Below are 19,544 nucleotides of genomic sequence, written 5' to 3'. Positions count from 1 at the left end.
ATGGGCAATTCACGGACCCAAAAATTTATGTTTTCTAAAATAAATAAAACTGGAATAGGAATACGTATTCCAATTCCACCTATTTGGGTGGAATTGCAAAACCTCATTTTTGGGCCAAAATTGGATTACATATTCCTATTTTACTTCGTATTCCAATTCCGATTTGGTGCATCCAAATGAAAAATTCAAAATTTTAAGAATTTACATATGCCTATTCCACTTGTATTCCCGTTGCCAAATAGATTATTGATATAAACTAAATATTACACTTATTGAATTTAGAAACTATTCAATAATCTTAGTAACCTTTCTAAAATCTTCCCTTAAACCTTTCTAAAATCTCCCCTTTCTCAACCAATCACACTATTTATGTGAGAAAACACCAAAAAAAAACAAAAATCCAAAACATTCAAAGCATAAAATTACAACAATCCAAAATTTAAAATATAATATTATTTCTGGATTCTCACTGAATAATATTCTAATTACGATAACAAATTATACAATCAAAATTCAATATAATTTTCTATATAAAACAATAAAAATTACATACCGATGGACACAAATACATTCGCTACAATGCTCCACAAGCTTGCGACAGGACATACTCTCTGAACTCTTTGAACATTCTATTGCTCGCGTTTATGTGTATTTTTGAGTGATATATCTGAAGACTACCTTGCCATTTTGAATCAGACTTTAGTACAAAAGAATATACTGACTAAATCAAATGTAAAATTCATAATCGGAGTTGTTTTTAAATTTTTTGTTGCACCTCTGTACTTCACTGGTTGCCGCTTCCTCTCGCGAACAGGTATGATTGCCCATAAGCATCTCGAATCTAATTCCAAATAGATAGGTATCTAGAAAAGGGGAAAATAATTGAAAAAAGAAATACCTATATCAGGAAGCCACATTTCTTTAGATCTTGTTTAGAAGATCTTAATACTAATTCTTGCTTATCTTTCAGAGTCATGGAAACTATTGCTGCAGCCAAATCGGTCTCGTTGGCCTCGAAGGCCTTTTCCAATGTATTTCTCTGCAGATTTCTCTCGCTTAAGACATTGTATTGAGTTGAACAAAGCGTAACTTTGGAATTGGAAATTCTGTTATTCTTAATCGAACTAAGTGCTTGCAATGAATTTGAATGTCTTATGACTGGTGGTGCTATTTGGTTGGTCTGAATTGCAGGATGGAGGAGGCAGGTCGAAGGGAAGAAGCCTACGCAAATGTATCAGAGCTTCTGTAGCTTCGTCTCCGAGGAAGTCAGAATGGGCGAGGCATGCGGAAGACAAAGCGGGCGAAGTTGTTCGCGTGGGAGTTCTCGGGGCCAGCGGCTACACTGGTTCAGAGGTACGTCAATTTCTTAATCGTCAGCTGTGATTTTGTTCCGTTTTTTATTTTATGCTCGTTGTGTTCAGGGTTTTTGTTGTTCATTTATACCTAAATCTTTGCACTTTTGAAATAAATAGATTCCGCAATTGATAAATTTCCCGAAAATGTATATTTTATAAATCAAGAGCGTAGTCCCGATGCTTACGGTGCATTCCGATGAAATACGTTGAATAAGCGGTCATTAATCCTGTGCGAGTGTTGTGGTATTATGATTATATGTAGTTTCAACTGTGGTCTACAGTGAACCAGGTAGATTAATCAGGATTAATGGAGTATACGGGGATCCATATTCAAATAAAGAATAGTCCGGAGGCTCAGCTTAGACTCGCATAAAATGAGTTCAATGACCGGTCGGAATCCATTAGGAGTTATGAGGTTGTAATATTATAGGTAGGTTCACTTGTGATCAAATAACGCAGGTTTGATGGCGCACGTGAGGATCCATTATTAAATCACAAGAATATGGTTTAAACTTGTCGAACATGAGAATACAGTAAAAGCTTCCTCCTCGCAATAACTAAAATAATTTTTTGCAGTGAAAACGGAAAAGTAGTAGGGGAAGGAAGTGAGAATAGTCAAGCCAGCTGAACTGAACATCACTTGGGAGTGCTTTGCCACTTGATCGCCATTTCAAGCTGCTGGCCAAAATGCCGAGGAGTAATTTAACAAGTCCAGTCCATCATACAGGATGGAGAATACAACTTTTGCAGTCTTGGATGGAAGGGCAACCTTTTATGAGTGTTGATTTCACATGCCATACGTGTAATTGTTAACTGTTACTTTTTGAAGGGGTTAGGCCTCATAACGTGTTGACATTTTAAGAGAGTAGAAATAATAAGTTGTACAATATGGTCATCTCTATCTTATCTGCATCTTCCTCAAGGATATCCAGATTGTTATTTTCATCCCTGGAAGTTTGAGAAAGGAAAGGCCATGGATTAGCAATAATTTCAAAGATCAGGTTAGACAGTAGATGGATCATGCTATTGGCAATTTTTTTTTTGCCAATAGTATTTCATTTCATGTTACATGATCTCATTTTATTTCAAGCAGGCTTTTGTAGAGGCATGCAAATTAGTTCCATCATATGTGCCTTGTGGTAAAACAAAATCAAGAACAAGATTAATATAACAATGGGGAAAAACGTATGCAAAGGTTGATTTACCATTGAAGGAGATGAAGGTTGCATGGATGATAAATAGGTGTAGCACCATCATAGTTAGATGAATAAGCATTAGGCACTGCTCACTCATCAATATGAGAAATGTCCCTTTTCTGATTTTTCATGATATTTCCAACCTCTAATCAGATCTTTAAAATCAAACAGCTAATATCCCAAAGATCCACCAAATTCCTCAAGAAACCCCAAATCGGGTATGTTGAAAATAGTGCTAAAAGCTTTACAACTTCACAAATTATTAATGAATCTGAAAATGGAAATTTTTACAGAACTTTCAGCAGCATAACAGCCTACAAATTGACATTTCCAGATCCGTATAGCCTTTACACAAGAGCTCGAAAATGTAGGACCAAAACTATGCTCATCGGGCTCCCGAAATAGCACAAAATATGCCCGGAAACACCACAAGAACACTAATAATCTATCTCAGAAGTTTAATCACGTCCCAATATATATATTCAGCTCTATTTTAACAGCTTAAAGTATAAAATACAGCAGCAACCAAAACTGATATGAAATACTCAACCGGAAACACCAAACTCTTACAAAAATACACCCGGAAACTCACAAATCTGCACTGTTCAGCACAAAGGCAAACTCTGTATGAGTATGCACATGGAATGGCTTCAAACTCCCATTCTTAGCCTTCCTGGAAACCTGCAAACTCCCGTTCTTGGGTCTCCCTGGAAACCTGCAAACTCCCGTTCTTGGGTCTCCTTCTCCACAGGTTTGGCAGCCTCTGAAGAATAACAAAGAATCAGCAAAAATCAAGTTCTGGAATGTGCCCAAAAATGCCTCCAAAACCCTTTAAAAGAGGGCATAACTGTAACTCACGTCCAAGAGAGGTTAATGAAACATATTTTAATAATAATTTTCATTTATTAATCCAACGGTTTCCAAAGATTAACCCCCTTTTTCCGAAACTTCACTTTCTTGGGCCTGCCTGCCTTAGCAAAGATTATTATTTTTTAATTATTTGAAAATGGGACATGACATGCTGATCCACAAATGATCTGTTACACCTTGTGTTGCGGGGATACAGCGAACAATGCTCTAAGGATTTTAACAAAATTCATTAGGTTGAATAGTTTGTGGCAGATTTTAGGGAAGGCATAGAGATTAATACACAACCATATGTATGACACTGCTATATTTTGGTGTTGTTGAAGGAAGGGATTCTTCAATCTAGTGGAGACTATGTCTGCATCTTACTTCATTTAGTTGGAGAGGGTGTTTGTGCTGTAGGATCTCTTGTAATTAATGATTGTAACAAGGGCGTTGATTGGATGATTGTAGAATCCCTTGCATCTTCATTTTATTTCTAGTTGCCTTTGGAAGATTGAGCTACACATGCTAGACTCTAATAACTAAGAAGAATGTCTTATAGTACAAGTTTAGCTTCTTCCTTAGTAAGACTCTCACAAAAAAACCCAAATGTTTACATCTTAAATCACATCTCAGGGCATTCATAGTTGATCAAAAGGTAGAAGAGAAGACTAGAAAATGACTCATTAATTTAGACAAAATAAAATATCTGAATTTGTTCATCTATTTGATTCTTTTTGCAAGCCTTCAATAGTGTCAATAACATCTTGAGCTTTGAAAGGAAATCCTTAACGGTGGGATGCTCATGAAGTACCAAATAGATCATGCAATTTATTCTTACCTTCTTTGGTGTTGTACACTTCTCAATACAAAACAAGCTATTTGGAACTTGCAATCCAATCAAGCCCATGACTTTGTCAAATCTGATTCTGCATGCAAATTTTTTAATGCCCTTAGTAGATTTTGGTGGTCTGTCGATCAATATATACCATAGACCCTTAGATTGTAGTAGTTGTTGCATCTATAATTTCCATGTGTGATTATTATGCAGAGTTGGGAGTTAGATTTTTTTCATTAGGACAACAAAGACGGGGACTAAAATTGACAATCAGCACTTAAATTGTGCCTTGAAATCCCCCTCAACTGTTTTTTGTTTTTAAACCCCTAGCAAAAATAATTTGGCACTTTATATGTAGTACAAGTACAATTGGTTTTAATGCCTTTAGAATCTACAATGTCGAAAGTATGATTTGTGATAGAATGAGATAGATCAGACTACACAAATGAAAATTGCATGAAAGTTAGACACATCAAAAAGTTGCACCAGATTGTTGTTATACAAGCTCAAAATAAGCCCTTAAAGTTCTGAAAATGAGAACTACCTAGCAACAATTTTAAGAATCTAGAATTTTTGGCAAATCTTAAGAGCAACATCTAAAACCATGTTCACAACTATGAAGATCTTGAAATTTTTTCCCAGACTTAAAAAAATTCTCAAAAAATGCTAAAAAAATGGAGCCAAAATGAATGAATAAGGATGAGGCACTTGAAGATTAAATACCTGAAACTTTAAAAATCAGAAGTGTCTGAATAATTGCATTAAATCGAGAAAACACACTCTCCTGAATCTAAATATAGAGTAAATATAGTACTATTTTTCATAAAACCAAAAACAAAAGTTCATTGCAGAGGAGCAAGTTGGGGAAATAAGGTGCCAATGTCATTAACACTAGATGACAAAATATTCATGGTTTTAAAATCGGTGTTAGATTGTCACAAAAGTACCTTATGATTGGAAAATTGCCTGTACAAAGTAAAAAAAAATCTTATCTGGGGTGGGGTGACTTGGAGTTGTGAATTTCATTGTAATGGTGCCAGATTGGTATGTATGCTAAGGCTATTACCGCTGGTTGATCCCAGATGGTAGAGCCTATGGAAGTTATTGGTGGCAAGACTATATATGCGAAGTCTTGTGCCACTTGGTGCCCTGCAGTTAGATCTATAAGTGTGGGTACCTTGAGGTACTTGTAGCATTAGGTGTTGTGAATAGGGTATTTTTCTAACCTTGAAGACTTGGTAATTTATAAAAAAAACCTTAATATCTGCAATATACTTTGTATGATGTTGCATTGACAGTCACAAACAATACGCTTGTTATGCCTCCTTTCTGAAATAAGATTTAATAATTAAATAATAATAAAATTAAAATATTTTGTTTTCAATGTTACTGCTTCGTTGCTTTTTTGAAGATGATCCGATCTGTTTTTAGTTGTTGTTTGTACCGGTTCTATGCTTTAGTGTCAGAGGTATCAACTTAGTGATGTGGCACACATGTAGCCGAGTTTAATGTTAGTTTCAGTTTTTATCTTATATGGGTTGAGAAGTACACTAATGTTTTGTGTTTGGCTTAGTTGGATTTATTTTGTACACAGTAAAGTCCTTTGCAATGTAAACTTCTTTATATATATATATATATATATATATATATATATATATGCCTTTTGCCTTTTGCCTTTTGTGTTAAAAATTAATTAAAAAATCTATCTATATCTATATATATATATATATATATATATATATATATAGGCCTTTTGCCTTTTGTGTTAAAAATTAATTAAAAAATCAAAATAAAATACTAAAATAAATAAATAAATGAATATTAATAAAATATAGTATCATAATTACAAGATAATTAAGATTAATTGAGGTCAAGAGGAATGCAATGAAGCGCTGTGATTCCGTCAACTTAAGATAAAAAGGGAGGATAGTTCATTTGAAAGGGACATGGAAGGGGATGAAATATTGTTTTTGGATGCAACACCAGACATACAAGCAGATATAAGTAGCAAGCATCAATGACAAATTAATGAATAGAGATAAAGGTTAACATACTATAGTAATGTGCAGCAATTATATTATGAAAGCCACTGAATTAGTCACTCGCAATTATTGTTGAAGCAGCCATCAATGTTAAAAGTTTTCTTTGTTATTGAAGATACATCATTCTGAGAGGTTACTGTGCTCATTCATGAAGTCACCTTCCTTGGGAAGATATATCAAGAAATTGTGAAGCGCATTTGAAAGGAGCGGGGAATAAGAGTTTATATCAAAGGTTGAAGGCATAAATGTAAGAAGAGTTTGTAGCAAAATTCCAAGAAGACTAGGTGGATATAAAAGAATATGCGGATGTAATGTCCCCTTTCTAGCATTCATAGCATGATGTTGTCGTTAGCCTATTTCCCCACAGTCCCGTAGGCTAACTAGGACATTAAAGGGGCTTAGAGGCCATTTGGCCTACACAGTTTCAGTTGCAGGTCTTTCTGAGGGGTTCTGAGGCAACTTTGGGCATACTTACTATTTATAGTAAGTCATCTTGGACATGGCCGGACATTCAGTCACAGTGGTATGTCGATGGTAATTGTTTAAAATCGACAGGAAGACTTATTTATCATTGATAAGATTTGTTATGCATTGATAAAGCCATTTTATAAAGTTAAATTTAAATATTTAACTTTATTAATGCATAGACTATAGTTTGTGGGAAATATTTAAATTAAAAGAGTTCCCTTTATTTTTATAACACATTGGAGACATAAGGTACATAAAGGGAGTTATGTTTTATCCCACATTGAGAAAACGAAGGATTGAGCTCTTGTGAGAACACTATAAAAGAAATGGAAGAGCTTTTTTTTTGTATGCTTGGATGAAGATTAATGTTATGTTGCTGGATATCTGATTATCGGGCTTGGAGGACAGAATCCCTCTTTGCTACCATTCTCTTCGCTGTTGGAAGACACAGTCAGGAGGATCAAGGGTGTTTTCACTTCAGGAAACACACTGGGTTTCATTTGGGGCATTTGCATAAAGAAATTTACAAGGGTTTGAGGTGCAGATCTGAAGTTAGTTATTGCTATAGTGCCGCATGAACAGTATTTTGCTACAGTCGACATGACAGTATTTTGCTACAGTACGGCGTGAACAGTATTGGTATCAAGTTTACTTGTTTTTCCGGCTGATTAGAAGTTTGGAGGGCTGGCCGACTACATCTGCAAAATACTATGGCCACTAATTCCAGGTTTCTTCTGACAAATTTTGATATTTTGCATAATAATTGTTGAATACAAGTCTGAATAGTTGTTGCAGCCTTTAAGGCAGCTGTAAGTGCACATCTACATTTAAAAATCACCCTTTATTAGCAGATTGAAAGAGTTTCCAGATTTTTCATATACTATTGAATGTGTGCCAAGTGTTTGTGAAAATGTTATGATGTGTATTATGCATTTTAATGTCACTTCATAGTTGTTCGTAAATCTACTCATTGGAAAGCAATTTATTGAGGAAATCAGCTTTATGAGTTTGCATACAAAGTGTTTGACAATATTCCTTAAGTTAAATTTCTGCAAGTCAAAGTTCAAATCAGGGGAGGATATCACAGTGGATGCAAATTGAGAAGGAAAGTAAATGCAAATTGAAAGGAGAATTATTAAGAAAAGACAGTTTGAAGATGTGAATCAAGAAAGATTTAATGGATGACGGAATGAATCAGAAAGAAGCATGTGAATCAAGATAGGATTAATAAAGGAATGGAAAGTAAATAAGGAAGAGACTATTTCAAGAGGGCAGAAACTATGAAAGGTTGTTCTCTTTCAAAGGGCGCTAATTGTGAAAGGTTGTGACTCTTTCAAAGGGCACAAATTATGAAGGGTTGTACTCTTCCCTAGGGTACTTATTGTGAAAGGTTGTGACTCTTTCAAAGGGCAGAAATTACGAAGAGATGTGACTTCCCCCTTACATTGGAAGATATTAAGGGAAGAAGGATTTGTTTGAGGAGGAGATTCAAGGGATATCAACTGGAAATAAATTGGTTACTCTCAAAGGGCAGCAAGGAGGGTGGGGACTCAAGTTACTGTGCCGATCCTTTCACCAATGACGTATAAAAGTTATTATCCTAATCATTCAAGGATCCTATATGAATCATCACTCATAAATCCAGAAAAGCAATCATCATTTATCAGATCAAGCAAACAATCAATTAGCAAACCACTCTATCAAAATAGCATATATTCAATTCACCAATATATCAAACGAGCACTCATTTACATCATTGCTCATCAATCATTTAATCAACAATCACTTAACCATCACTCTTCTAATCATATCGAATCAAGCATAACTCAAAATACTTCATCAGAAATAACAGAATCAGATATCACACAAGCAATAGTCAGATTGCATAACAAAAAGGAATTGTTCCAATAGTGGTGGCAGCAACCAAAGAGGAAATAAATACCAGTTCCAGCATACGAGTTACAGCAGAACTTAAACATTTTAGACCCTGTCATCAAACTCATACTCATTGGTATATTTATTATGTTAACATGCTTGTCCATCATGATTATTAGATAAATGATGTTGCTTATTTATATAATGAATAATGCTCAAGTCTATATAAGATATGTTGATTGTCATATACCAATATCAATGCTGATAACTATGTTTCCTATGATGACAAATAAGTGAATGTCTGATTGATTTGAAACCCATCTTGAAAGGAAGGCCCAAGGTGTAAGAAAAAAGGAGTCTCAAAGGTCTAGGTAAGTAGGCTGTCCAATAGTTGACCCCAATGGCTCTTAGGACTAGAGGGCCATTACGTAGAAGAGCTGAGGAACCCACTTATGACCACCCAATTCTGCAAGATGGTATGCGTTGTTTGGGAGATGAGGTAAGATTGGGAAAGCAGGTGCAAGCCGCTGAGTTAGAGGATTGTAGTAGACATTCCTCTTGGACATGGTGTAGAAATGGCTTTGGGGGTGTTGAAGTTATAGCAGTAATAAAGATCAAGTTTTCACTGCCTTCTTTCGTCCTCTTTTATCTCAGTTTCATATTGGAGATTACTTCTTTTGCCTCTGATTCAAATTCCTAATGAAGTGCTTGTCCCTGTTCAAAGAATATAAAGCACTTGTTGAAAACCTATCTAATAAAAGGATTCAGATTCTTAGATCTGATAATGGAGGAGAAAATGTTTCTTGTATCTTTCATAACTTTTGTGTTGAAGCTAGGATTAGGAGGGTATTATGTGTCTCTTATAATCCTCAACAAAATGGTGTAACTGAAAGAAAGAATTGGACAATTGTTGAGGCAACAAAGGCTATGATTCATGATCAAAGCCTTCAAACTTTTTTTATGAACTAAGGCTTGTAGGACAATAGTTCATATCCAAAATCGTAGCCCTCATTAGATTCTAGACAACATGACTCTGGAAGAAGCTTTCACAAGTATCAAACCAAACATTAGTTATTTCAGAGTCTTTGGATGCCTTGTTTATATTCATGTTCCAAAAGAGAAAAGAAAGTTAGAACCTTAAGGAAGGAAATGTATCTTTGTTGGCTATAATGATTCTTCAAAAGCATACAAAATCTCCATTCTAGGTAAAAAACAAATTGAAATCAGCAGGAATGTTTCTTTTGATGAAGATGTAGCTTGTAAAAAATCAATAGATTCTAAATGGAATCCGATAGAGAAGACTTTGAGCATCATCAAGATATAAGATAAGATAAATTTAGTAATGTCCAACAAGAGACCACAATGGTCTAAGGGATTGGAAGTACAAGAAGGCAACAACCAGAAGCGGTAGCACCAAACGGTGTTCGCAGAAGGAACAAACAAGAAAGAAAGCAAAGAACAAAACAAAGAAAGACTAAATACTTTTTATAGAAGATAAGTAGTCCAAAACTGAAGGACATGGTTCGGGACGAGAGAGTGCCCCAGACCGTCTCGAAGATCCGCTAGAGATAGTTTGATGCTGATGCTGATGCTTGTCGAGTGTGTCCCTTGTAAGGCCTCATAGATATGTTGTGGCTCAAAGGAGGGCCAATTGACTGCTTCATTCCTCGAGTATGAGTCACAAGAGTGAAGAAGGATGCGATAAGCTGGTTTGAAGTTTGTCTCGAAGGAAAATGAAACTGCAAAGTGTGATCCCAAAGCCGCATGGCCTCTTGGAGATAAAGCACAAGACATCAATGGTCGGTGTATTTGAAACATGAGGAGAGGGACTGACTCTCTGCGAACAAGTAGTAAAGTATCCTTTTGATCTTATAGTAGATTAGACAACGAAAAACAAAATGGATCTTAGATTGCACCTCCCTAAGGTGGTAGAGGCCACAAATCCTATCCTCTCTATCAATCTAGTTATCAGTCTTTATGTGTAACCGATGGGAGCCCACTCTGAAAGACCCCAAAGAGATGTGGAAGGCATGAGTCCACTGACATATGAGGTACGAAGGGTGCACAATGACCTCGTCCTAGATATCCATGTAGTGCTCTGAGTAGGAAGCCATCTTCGAAAGGACCCTCCTTGGAGGGTTGCTCCATGTCATGATAATATATTGTCTATAGATGTTGAGCCTGACATGCTCATTCAGCTCGTGCTTGGAGGAAAGGAGGTAAGTGGGGGTATTGAAGGAGAACAAAAAGGGGGGAAGGCGATCCATCACAATCCCAATCGAACCAAGAAGAGCAGAGGCTTGAGCGAACTAGCCATGAGATATGGTTGATCCGGATCCACCTTCATAGATTCAGAGGGAGAGTACAGACTTAGCAGATTCAACTAAACTAATGAAATATCCCAAATGGATATTAACTCGATTTTTATCTCAAGATAATCTCTAGAACATAAACATATGAAGATGCATTATAGACCAACAATATAAACCAGTAAATTCTCATAAAGTACCTTAAAATATGTTATTGCATTATACCTTAGCAATGCAATAACTAACATTCAAAATCCAATTTTAAACACAGTTTTACAGCCAGATTGAAATACTAAGAAAATAACCTGTAAGTACACGCGAGACACCTGATGTGACGTCTCCATGGACAATGGGTTTGTGTCCACTATCTACCGGCACGATGGGTTACATCCTCACGCTGGATGAAAGTTGAAGCTTTCCAAATAAATCTCTTAAGAGAGGCTGAAATTTGAATCATAAAACCATGCATAATCCGAATGAATGAGTCTCTCTCCTTTTAATCCTCAAAGCTGTGACTCTTCGACTCCCTTCCTGTTTTTTCGTCTTATCCCTCCTTGTCACTTTTAGCCCACTTTATAATATTAAATTGACCTTTTATAATTTTAATTCACGTTCTCATAGTCAATTTTAATATTATATGAATGTCTTTAAATTTCCTAATGTCCCAAAAAGGGGACATTACAAATCTTTCCTCCTCGAGATTGCTTGTCCTCAAGTAATTAGTTTTAGGATCCCATATGAATCTGCAGGTAGCTCTGTAGCCCAATTTGAAAACAAATCCTGCCACACTGCGAAGCAAGGTGGCAAAATGCAACCCTTCCATCAACTAGATCCCTGGATCCCATGTTAATCTATGAAGTATTGCTGCATTTGTAGGCCATACAACTGTGATCATCATTGCATCCAGTCTCAAACTGTGTAGAACTACAACAAAATCCTCAAAATAACATAGATACATATGGTCAACACCTGGATCCCAACCATCCCATGTGCATGTTCAACCGGAACAACCTGACGTGCGCTACCATCATATACAAGAAGACCCCCCATCCGACTGAGAATCTTACTCCAATTGAGATCACAAGCACCACTGTGGCCAAATAATTGTGGGAACTCAACTGTGTGCGAACCAACTCTTGGAAACATTATGAACCACGGGAATGTTCCTCTTGGATCCCATGAACAAAAAGACCATCCACCTTCCCAACTATCTGTATTATTTTGCTGCTTTGTGACCATAGTGGGTGGAGTACCCCAGCTGCTCAATTGCCACAATGCTGCCCCTCTCACTCCATGCACTCTATGTATACTGCTCGCCACATCTCTATCCAAGGCTGATTTGTAATCAACGTTATGTCCCTCTGTCAAGGCAACGACCTCTTGGTTGCAACAATTATCAATCCGGAACTTGACCAAAATCAATGAGTGTGCCATAATTGGACTCAAATAGCGGATTCTCCATTATCCAATCAGCATCTATTTCAAACAAAGGGTTGTCTACAAGCTGAATGTGATATGAAGTTTTGGTACTTGGTCTCTTGGGACAACTATCCAAGTCACAAGTTTGTTGAATGCTATCAAGTTCATCAATTACTTCTTGGAAAAACTCCTACCTCTCTTTACTCACTTGCTCCCTAGTATGATTTGTGACCCTAACCTGATTTTCTGCTTCATGAAGAGCAATTTGTGTATCATCCAATGCCTCATGAGCATACTTAAGCTCCCTGTTGAGCTGTATAATCTCATTCTTTCCTTTACTCAACTGATCAACATATATTCCAACAACCTTAAGAATATAATCCTTGTCGGAAAACAAACATAAATAATTTGATTTCATAGATTCAAGGGCTGTTTTGACTACTTGCAAATCAGCAGCAAGCCAATCTTTTTCCATTTCCTTTTGAGCCTTCCTATAGAGATCCTCAACCATCCTGTGAATACTGTCATAACATACTAAAGATGCCACAACTACAACTATGTCTTCACTAACCTTCAGCTGGTTCTTTAAGGCATGTATCTCGTTTGTGTTATGTTGAAACAACTCATCGTCTTGCAGTGTCATCTTGGATTGTTCTTCTAAATTTATATAATGTGTATAAGAAACATATGAATCATCACACCACTCAAGATTATAGGCCTCCATTCCCTTGTTCCTTTGATTTGCATGTAAAGGCAAAAGTGTTGCTATCATTTGTACATAAAGACTCATAATACAAAGACTCCAACATGCTATTACTTCGAGTATAACTAGCCTCATCAATATGTTTGTCAAAGCTAACCTCCAAATCACCAACATAAAAATTTGTATGTTCCTTATGCACAACTGAAATCATCTTATCTACATTTTTCCTTGTGCTGGTCTAAATTTTGTTGGCCTCCTCTTCATTATTACGATTCTCACAAACAGGATCGGGTCTACTAGTGTCCTCACATGTCAAGCAAATTTGTTCCTGCCTCATAGGGATTCTTTTAACTTGTAAACCCTTCAAGTTCTTCACTATCATTTGCAAAACTTTCTTCAACACCACATCATTGTAGGCTATTGTAGGAGATGTTATTCGCATAATCTCATTGAGACAAGAAGCAACCACAAGGCTAACCCGTTTATCTGGATGCTCCATGAACCTAGGCTGGACCAAGGTCACCATTGAAGGTTGTAAAGCCCAATTTAAGAGCCTACCCTCTGTCGGCTCTATCCTAGTCAAATATGTTTCTATCTCTTCCAATTTGGAGAGAACATCATTTGAGGATTCCATGTGTTCTAATTGCGACCTAAACACGTACAACCAACCAAAATCTTTCTCTTTCTGCAGGTCTCTTTGTTGAGCGCTATTGAATGTATTGTTAAATTCCTCTAAAAAGACATTGTTTTTTAGATATTCCATTGTTCTATTTTCAAAGGACCAAAAACTACCCGAATTTGATACACACTTCCTCTGTAGATCGCTATTGTAATAACCTGTTTGAAATAAACTTGCTTGCTGCCTTGAAATACTATTAATAATGTTGATCAATGTAAAAATCTGAATCAAACTATTTTGAATTACTTTTCACAAGTAGCTGGAGCAGTTAGATCAGACACTATAGTCAGAATGTAAAACATAAATATATATTTATTCTTCTTGGATCAAGTGCCCAACTTGTATTATACTTAGAGGCCAATAGAGAGTTCTTGTAGCCTGTAGTTCAATCCTTCACAAATTCCTGCCACAACCATGAAGTCCTGTAGTTAGTGATTCCTCGTGTAATTTTCACTCCAATGGACCAGTCGCATAAAGAAGTGATGATGAAGACCACAACAACGATAGCCTTACTTCTTTAGTAGCTATATGACTTAATTCATTCTATCCACTCATAGCTCTTCCTTCAAAACTACATGTTGTATTCGATCAATCTTCTGATGAAAGCATTTTGTGATTAATAATCTGCCTTCATTGATAACATTCAATAACAATTTGTTAAGATGAGTTCGGTTCTTGCCAACTTTAGTAACGCCTGTGATAGTTGGCTACGAACCCCACACAATTTTCCTTCACACAAATATGCCCCATTTAGTAAACCAAATCTTCAAATAATTGTTTGTTGGCACATAGCCTTTGTATAAGGTTAAGTCTTTGGGTATGAGCGCTGCGACCGTATAAAATCTTCAAGTGATTGACGTGTGGAGAAACTTCACTGTTGACGAATAACGACAAGGGAATTTTGAATAGAGAATTTAATATCGAATCAAAATCTTCACCAAAAAAATCCTCTTACATCTGTGTGAGGAGTAACAACAAGATGTTTAGCCAATGTGATTTGTAAGTGTATTTGTAATGATTACCCAAACAACTGTGTTCAGTATGTTTCGTCTTACGATACCCAGGAACCATTAACATTTGCCAGAAACAATTCTTATACAACCATAATATGGGCTTTTCATTGCCAATTGCTTACAGGTTGGGCTATGTCTCCATCCCATAGAGACCTTTTGAATGAGCCTGTATATTTCTTAGTTTCTTCCACAATGACATAGGATGGAAACCACGATGATGCAAACTTCACTTCCTTTAATCAAAAACTGCTAATAATCCTTCTTTAGTGCATACACAACTCTGTCAAGCTTGGTTCAGGAAAACAAGGTGGATACGACACAATAGGGAGGCCACGACAACATTCAGAACTATTACAAATACATAACCAAATGTGTGCTACGAACTTCAGATGCTAAATATAGCTATGCAAATGTATCAACAATGCATGTTCAACCCCATACTCCTGGCTCCAACAAATGCCTAGATGAATACTCCAAACCTACCAATGGATGTAAAGTCTTGTGTGAACAGATGTTGCTAATATCTCATTCCCTTACTACACTCTTCATAAACATGTGCGACATCAATTCATAGGCATTTGTTGATGGTATATGCTCTTGCATTCAAGAGATTGTCCATTCCCGTTGACTCCCTTCTTCTGTTAAAATAGAATCATGACACCATTCGACTTCCCTATGATTCCTCTACTTATTCATAACTACAACTGCAGATGTTATAATTTCTGTGGCTACTCAATGGTTTTGTTTCATGCAATTATGTAACTCTTGTGTTATCGACTAAACAGGAGAAAGAATGTGTTGTTACCAATACACCATGATCACTAATTGTTACAAGATTTCATAAGCCAAATTATGTGCTGTTAGGTGCCGAATATGATGTCTCTCGTGTGTTAAAGCTTCCTCTACACGATAGTCACAACTCTTTAACTTGACAAAATTCGCTCTATCCTTTTATCGGTGGCTTAGTTAGACTAGGCTCGATATTTCTTCACAATTTGCGGTTAAAATGTGAGCAAGACTCGTAGAATTTGAAAATGTCTTCCATTGTGTCTGTCATCCAACAAGCTTAGTTTCTGAGGACTTTGCTCAATTGCTTAGCCATCCCTTAATTTTCTTCTATACTCAATGGCTTTAATTTTCTTCTATACTCAATGGCTTTCAAGAGAGCATTCACGGGCCGAAAACTTGGGATGTTGCGATCTCTAAACAATTACCGATAGGAAATATTAAAATTGTCCAATACATTTACCCGTGTTTTCTTCATCATCATTATTAAAGATACCTTGGCTTCTGTTGTTATGAACACTATCATTTGAATCTGATCTGGAGGGTAGAAGATTCAATACATCAGGACTAGGCGCATTAGGCCGATGTCCACTACCATGCCGCTCCCATGTATTTAGAAATAATTGATCAATTTCTGAAATAATATAATCTTTGGTGCATTCTAGTATCCATGCTAGCTTCCGAGCACAAAAGCTGAAAGCACTGCGTATCCTGAAGAAGTTCCTTTTGCTTACACTACGTCCAAGATTGTTACTTATTCTTAATGGATCAACAACATTGAAATGCTTTGATACAAAAGATTGGCCTTGATTCTCTTGACCACTAGGGTAAACTGCATATATAGCATGACAAATATCGAGGAATTCCTCTTTCACAAATAGATATTTACCATCTCAAGTATCTGAGTTGGTTGTTCAACTAAACATTCTTAATTTCTGGAATGATTTCAAAACATTGAAACAAACGCCAAGGGAAATGCAAGATACCCACAAATGTTTCTCAAGAATAGTGTTTCCAGCAGACTGGTCTGCACAATATTCCCCTTCTATTTATTTGTTTTTTATTATGAAATCCACAGGATGACAAGATTTTAGCTCTGATACTACTGAAATATACCAAATGGATATTGACCCGATTTTTATGTCAAGATAATTCTCAGAACATAAACATATGAAGATGCATTATAGACCAACAATATAAACCAGTAAATTCTCATAAAGTACCTTAAAATATGTTATTGCATTATACCTCAGCAATGCAAGAACTAGCATTCAAAATCCAATCTTAAACATAGTGTTACACCAAGATTGGAATACTAAGAAAAGAACTTGTACCTGATGTGACGTCTCCATGGATAATGGGTTTGCGTCCATTGTCTACCAGCATGAGGGGTTATGTCCTCATGTTGGATGAAAGCTGAAGCTTTCCATATAACTCTCTTAAGAGAGATTGTAATCTGAATCATAAAACCAAGCATAATCCGAATGAATGAGTCTCTCTCCTTTTAATCCTCAAAGTTGTGACTCTTCGACTCCCTTCTTGTCTTTTCGTCTTATTCCTCCTTGTCACTTTTATCCCACTTTGTAATATTAAATTGACCTTTTGTAATTTTAATTCACGCTCTCATAGTCAATTTTAATATTATATGAATGTTTTTAAATTTCCTAATGTCCCAAAAAGGGGACATTACGACCAATTGATCCAATAGATCCTATTGATACTTCAGCAAGTTCAAGTAATACTTAAGCCAACAAGAAAAGATCTTTGTTGGCCAGGAACACTATGGAAGAAGCTGAACAATATGCAACTCCTTGTTACACTTTCAGAGAGAGTAAAAGGCTTCATAAGTATGTTGGTTATGTATCTTTGATGAGTCACATAGTAGCATTTGAACCTTCAAGTGTTGAAGCAACTTCAAATCAGCAAGTATGGAAAGATGCCAAGACCAAATTAGCACTTCGCAACCCACACAGAAATGCACGGAGCACACCATCTTTGTCATTTTCTGCTGATTCTACACTCTTTCTAGTAACCACTGCTGCGTCCCCTTCCGTGTGGCATCATCTGCTACTCATTCCGAACAGTTTGATTTTGTCGTCGTTTTTTTTTATAAATTTTTTAGCAAACCCTCCTACTTCTGTTTGTCTGTTGCTGTTCCGACTCTCTACAAGTTCCTCCTTCCATCGCTTTTGTTTTCCACGGCCATGTTCTGTGCGGAACCCTGACAATACCTTTGGCTTAATATTTTGTTTTCTCCCACCGAAGCTTACAGCAATTGAAACCATGAACATTCACCCCTCTGCAAAATGGAAAGAGATCTACGGGTAAAGAAATCAATGCATATAGACAATGGAACATGAACACGAACAGCAAAATTATATTTGCATATGCCAGAGATACATTATGCTTCATAAGATGAGTAATAGAAGATGATAGAAGATAATTCATCATTTACAATGATCCCAGACGGGATATAAATACTATCCGCTGAACCTTCCTGGAGGAGTTCGTCGGCCACAAACATTATATCCGCTACAAACTATTTACCCGTCGGCTACAAAATACAAAACACCGACGACAATCATTCCGTCGGCTACAGAAACACCGCCAGGACCATCCAGTCGGCTGACACTAATACTGGTATCACTTATTCACCTCACTTTCGAGAAGAAGGTGGTCTTAGGCATCATGTCTTTTTTGATTTTTTTGGTATTTGTTCCCTTTGGGTTCTTGCTTGCACTAACATCTACCATCCTAAATACTTATTTCTGCCCCTTCGTTCTAAATGATATGGACTACTCTTATCAATCTCCAACTTTCTTTCTATCAATGGAATCTAGCTTATTTCTGCCTTACCAAGTTCTATCTCTACACTTATCAATCTCCAAACTTCAATCCTAGGGATGGGACTACCACTTATTTCTGCTTGTTCGTTACCTTAGGATGGACTACACTTATATCTTCCAACTTCAAACTTGGGGTGGTCTAGCTTATTTCTACCTCTCGAAATGTCCTATCATGAAATCTATACTTATATCTCCCAACTTCAGCCTATCAATGGAAATGATGAAGTGGTGGATGATGAGTGCAATAAGAATATAAGGGAAATGAGCCAAGCAAGAACAAATAATAGAATCCGCCTTTAAAACCAATTTTCACCTCTAAAAATGAATAGAATTTTACCTTAAATCTGCCTTTACCAATAATCGAGCTCTCTTCCAGTTCGGATTAGATCTTGGAAATTTCAGTCCCCCTTGCAAATAATGATGCCCTAGCAAAAATCAGAATTTTGACTTCCTTGAAATTGCCCACACTTGTCAAAAATCATACCTTAAATCATATAGCCTCTTCACTGAAAAAAATTGCCCAATTCTGAAACTCGCTACCAAGAAATGGAAAAATCTGCCTTAACAAAATCGCCCTAGCTGGAAAAAATCAGAATTGCTCCAAAAATCGCCCTAGGGCAGAAATTTGCCCAAGCAAGAAGAAGAAATTGCTGCCGAGAAAAGGAAAATTCTGTCTCTCCAAAAAATTGCCCAAGTCTGAAATTCGCCTCTAGAAGAAAATTGCACATCCAAGGAGGAGGAGAAAAGAGGAATGAGAAGCCCCTCTTATACCACATTTCTTGCCTCTCTAAGTGGGCTGACCTACCTGGAGGGAAAACAAAATTAAATTAGCCCCTTAATTAATGGCCCAAATTTAAATGCAATATTAAAATTACTTAGCCCATAGTGAAATTGGCCCATTTAATTGCCAGATTTGATCAAAAATTGCAAAATAGAAACAAGGTAAGCCTAGGAGATGTCAAAATTTTCATTTAATGATGTTTTGACATTAAAAATATTATTAAAATTGAATTTAACAAGCCAAAATCAATTTTCAATTCCAATTTACCAATTTCTTTTAACATTTATAAAATCTTCTAGGTTAAATTTCAACCAAATTAATGAAATTTTGCAATTTAATCTAATTTCAATTTTGCAGTACAATTTTAATTTTAATTTTTTTTTTA

At 36.3% G+C, this 19,544-nt stretch overlaps 1 protein-coding gene across 1 annotated transcript in view; it reads left to right on the top strand.

Moving 5' to 3' along the window:
* The first annotated feature begins 558 nt into the window (after positions 1 to 558).
* LOC149548343 (Putative N-acetyl-gamma-glutamyl-phosphate reductase) overlaps positions 559 to 19,544 on the top strand; it is a 139,239-nt gene continuing 120,253 nt past the window's right edge. The window contains exons 1-3 of the mRNA XM_089792419.1: positions 559 to 814; positions 971 to 1,031; positions 1,192 to 1,353. Coding sequence (XP_089648545.1) covers positions 975 to 1,031; positions 1,192 to 1,353 — 219 coding nt within the window. The 5' untranslated portion in view covers positions 559 to 814; positions 971 to 974. The remainder of the gene's footprint in view (positions 815 to 970; positions 1,032 to 1,191; positions 1,354 to 19,544) is intronic.

The sequence above is a fragment of the Cupressus sempervirens genome, chromosome 7 (genome assembly GCF_028749045.1).
Source record: "Cupressus sempervirens isolate cs-2001-9-10 chromosome 7, ASM2874904v1, whole genome shotgun sequence".
NCBI lineage: Eukaryota > Viridiplantae > Streptophyta > Pinopsida > Cupressales > Cupressaceae > Cupressus > Cupressus sempervirens.
Note: the sequence above shows the minus strand (reverse complement) of the source record. Positions and strands in the feature narration are given on the sequence as shown.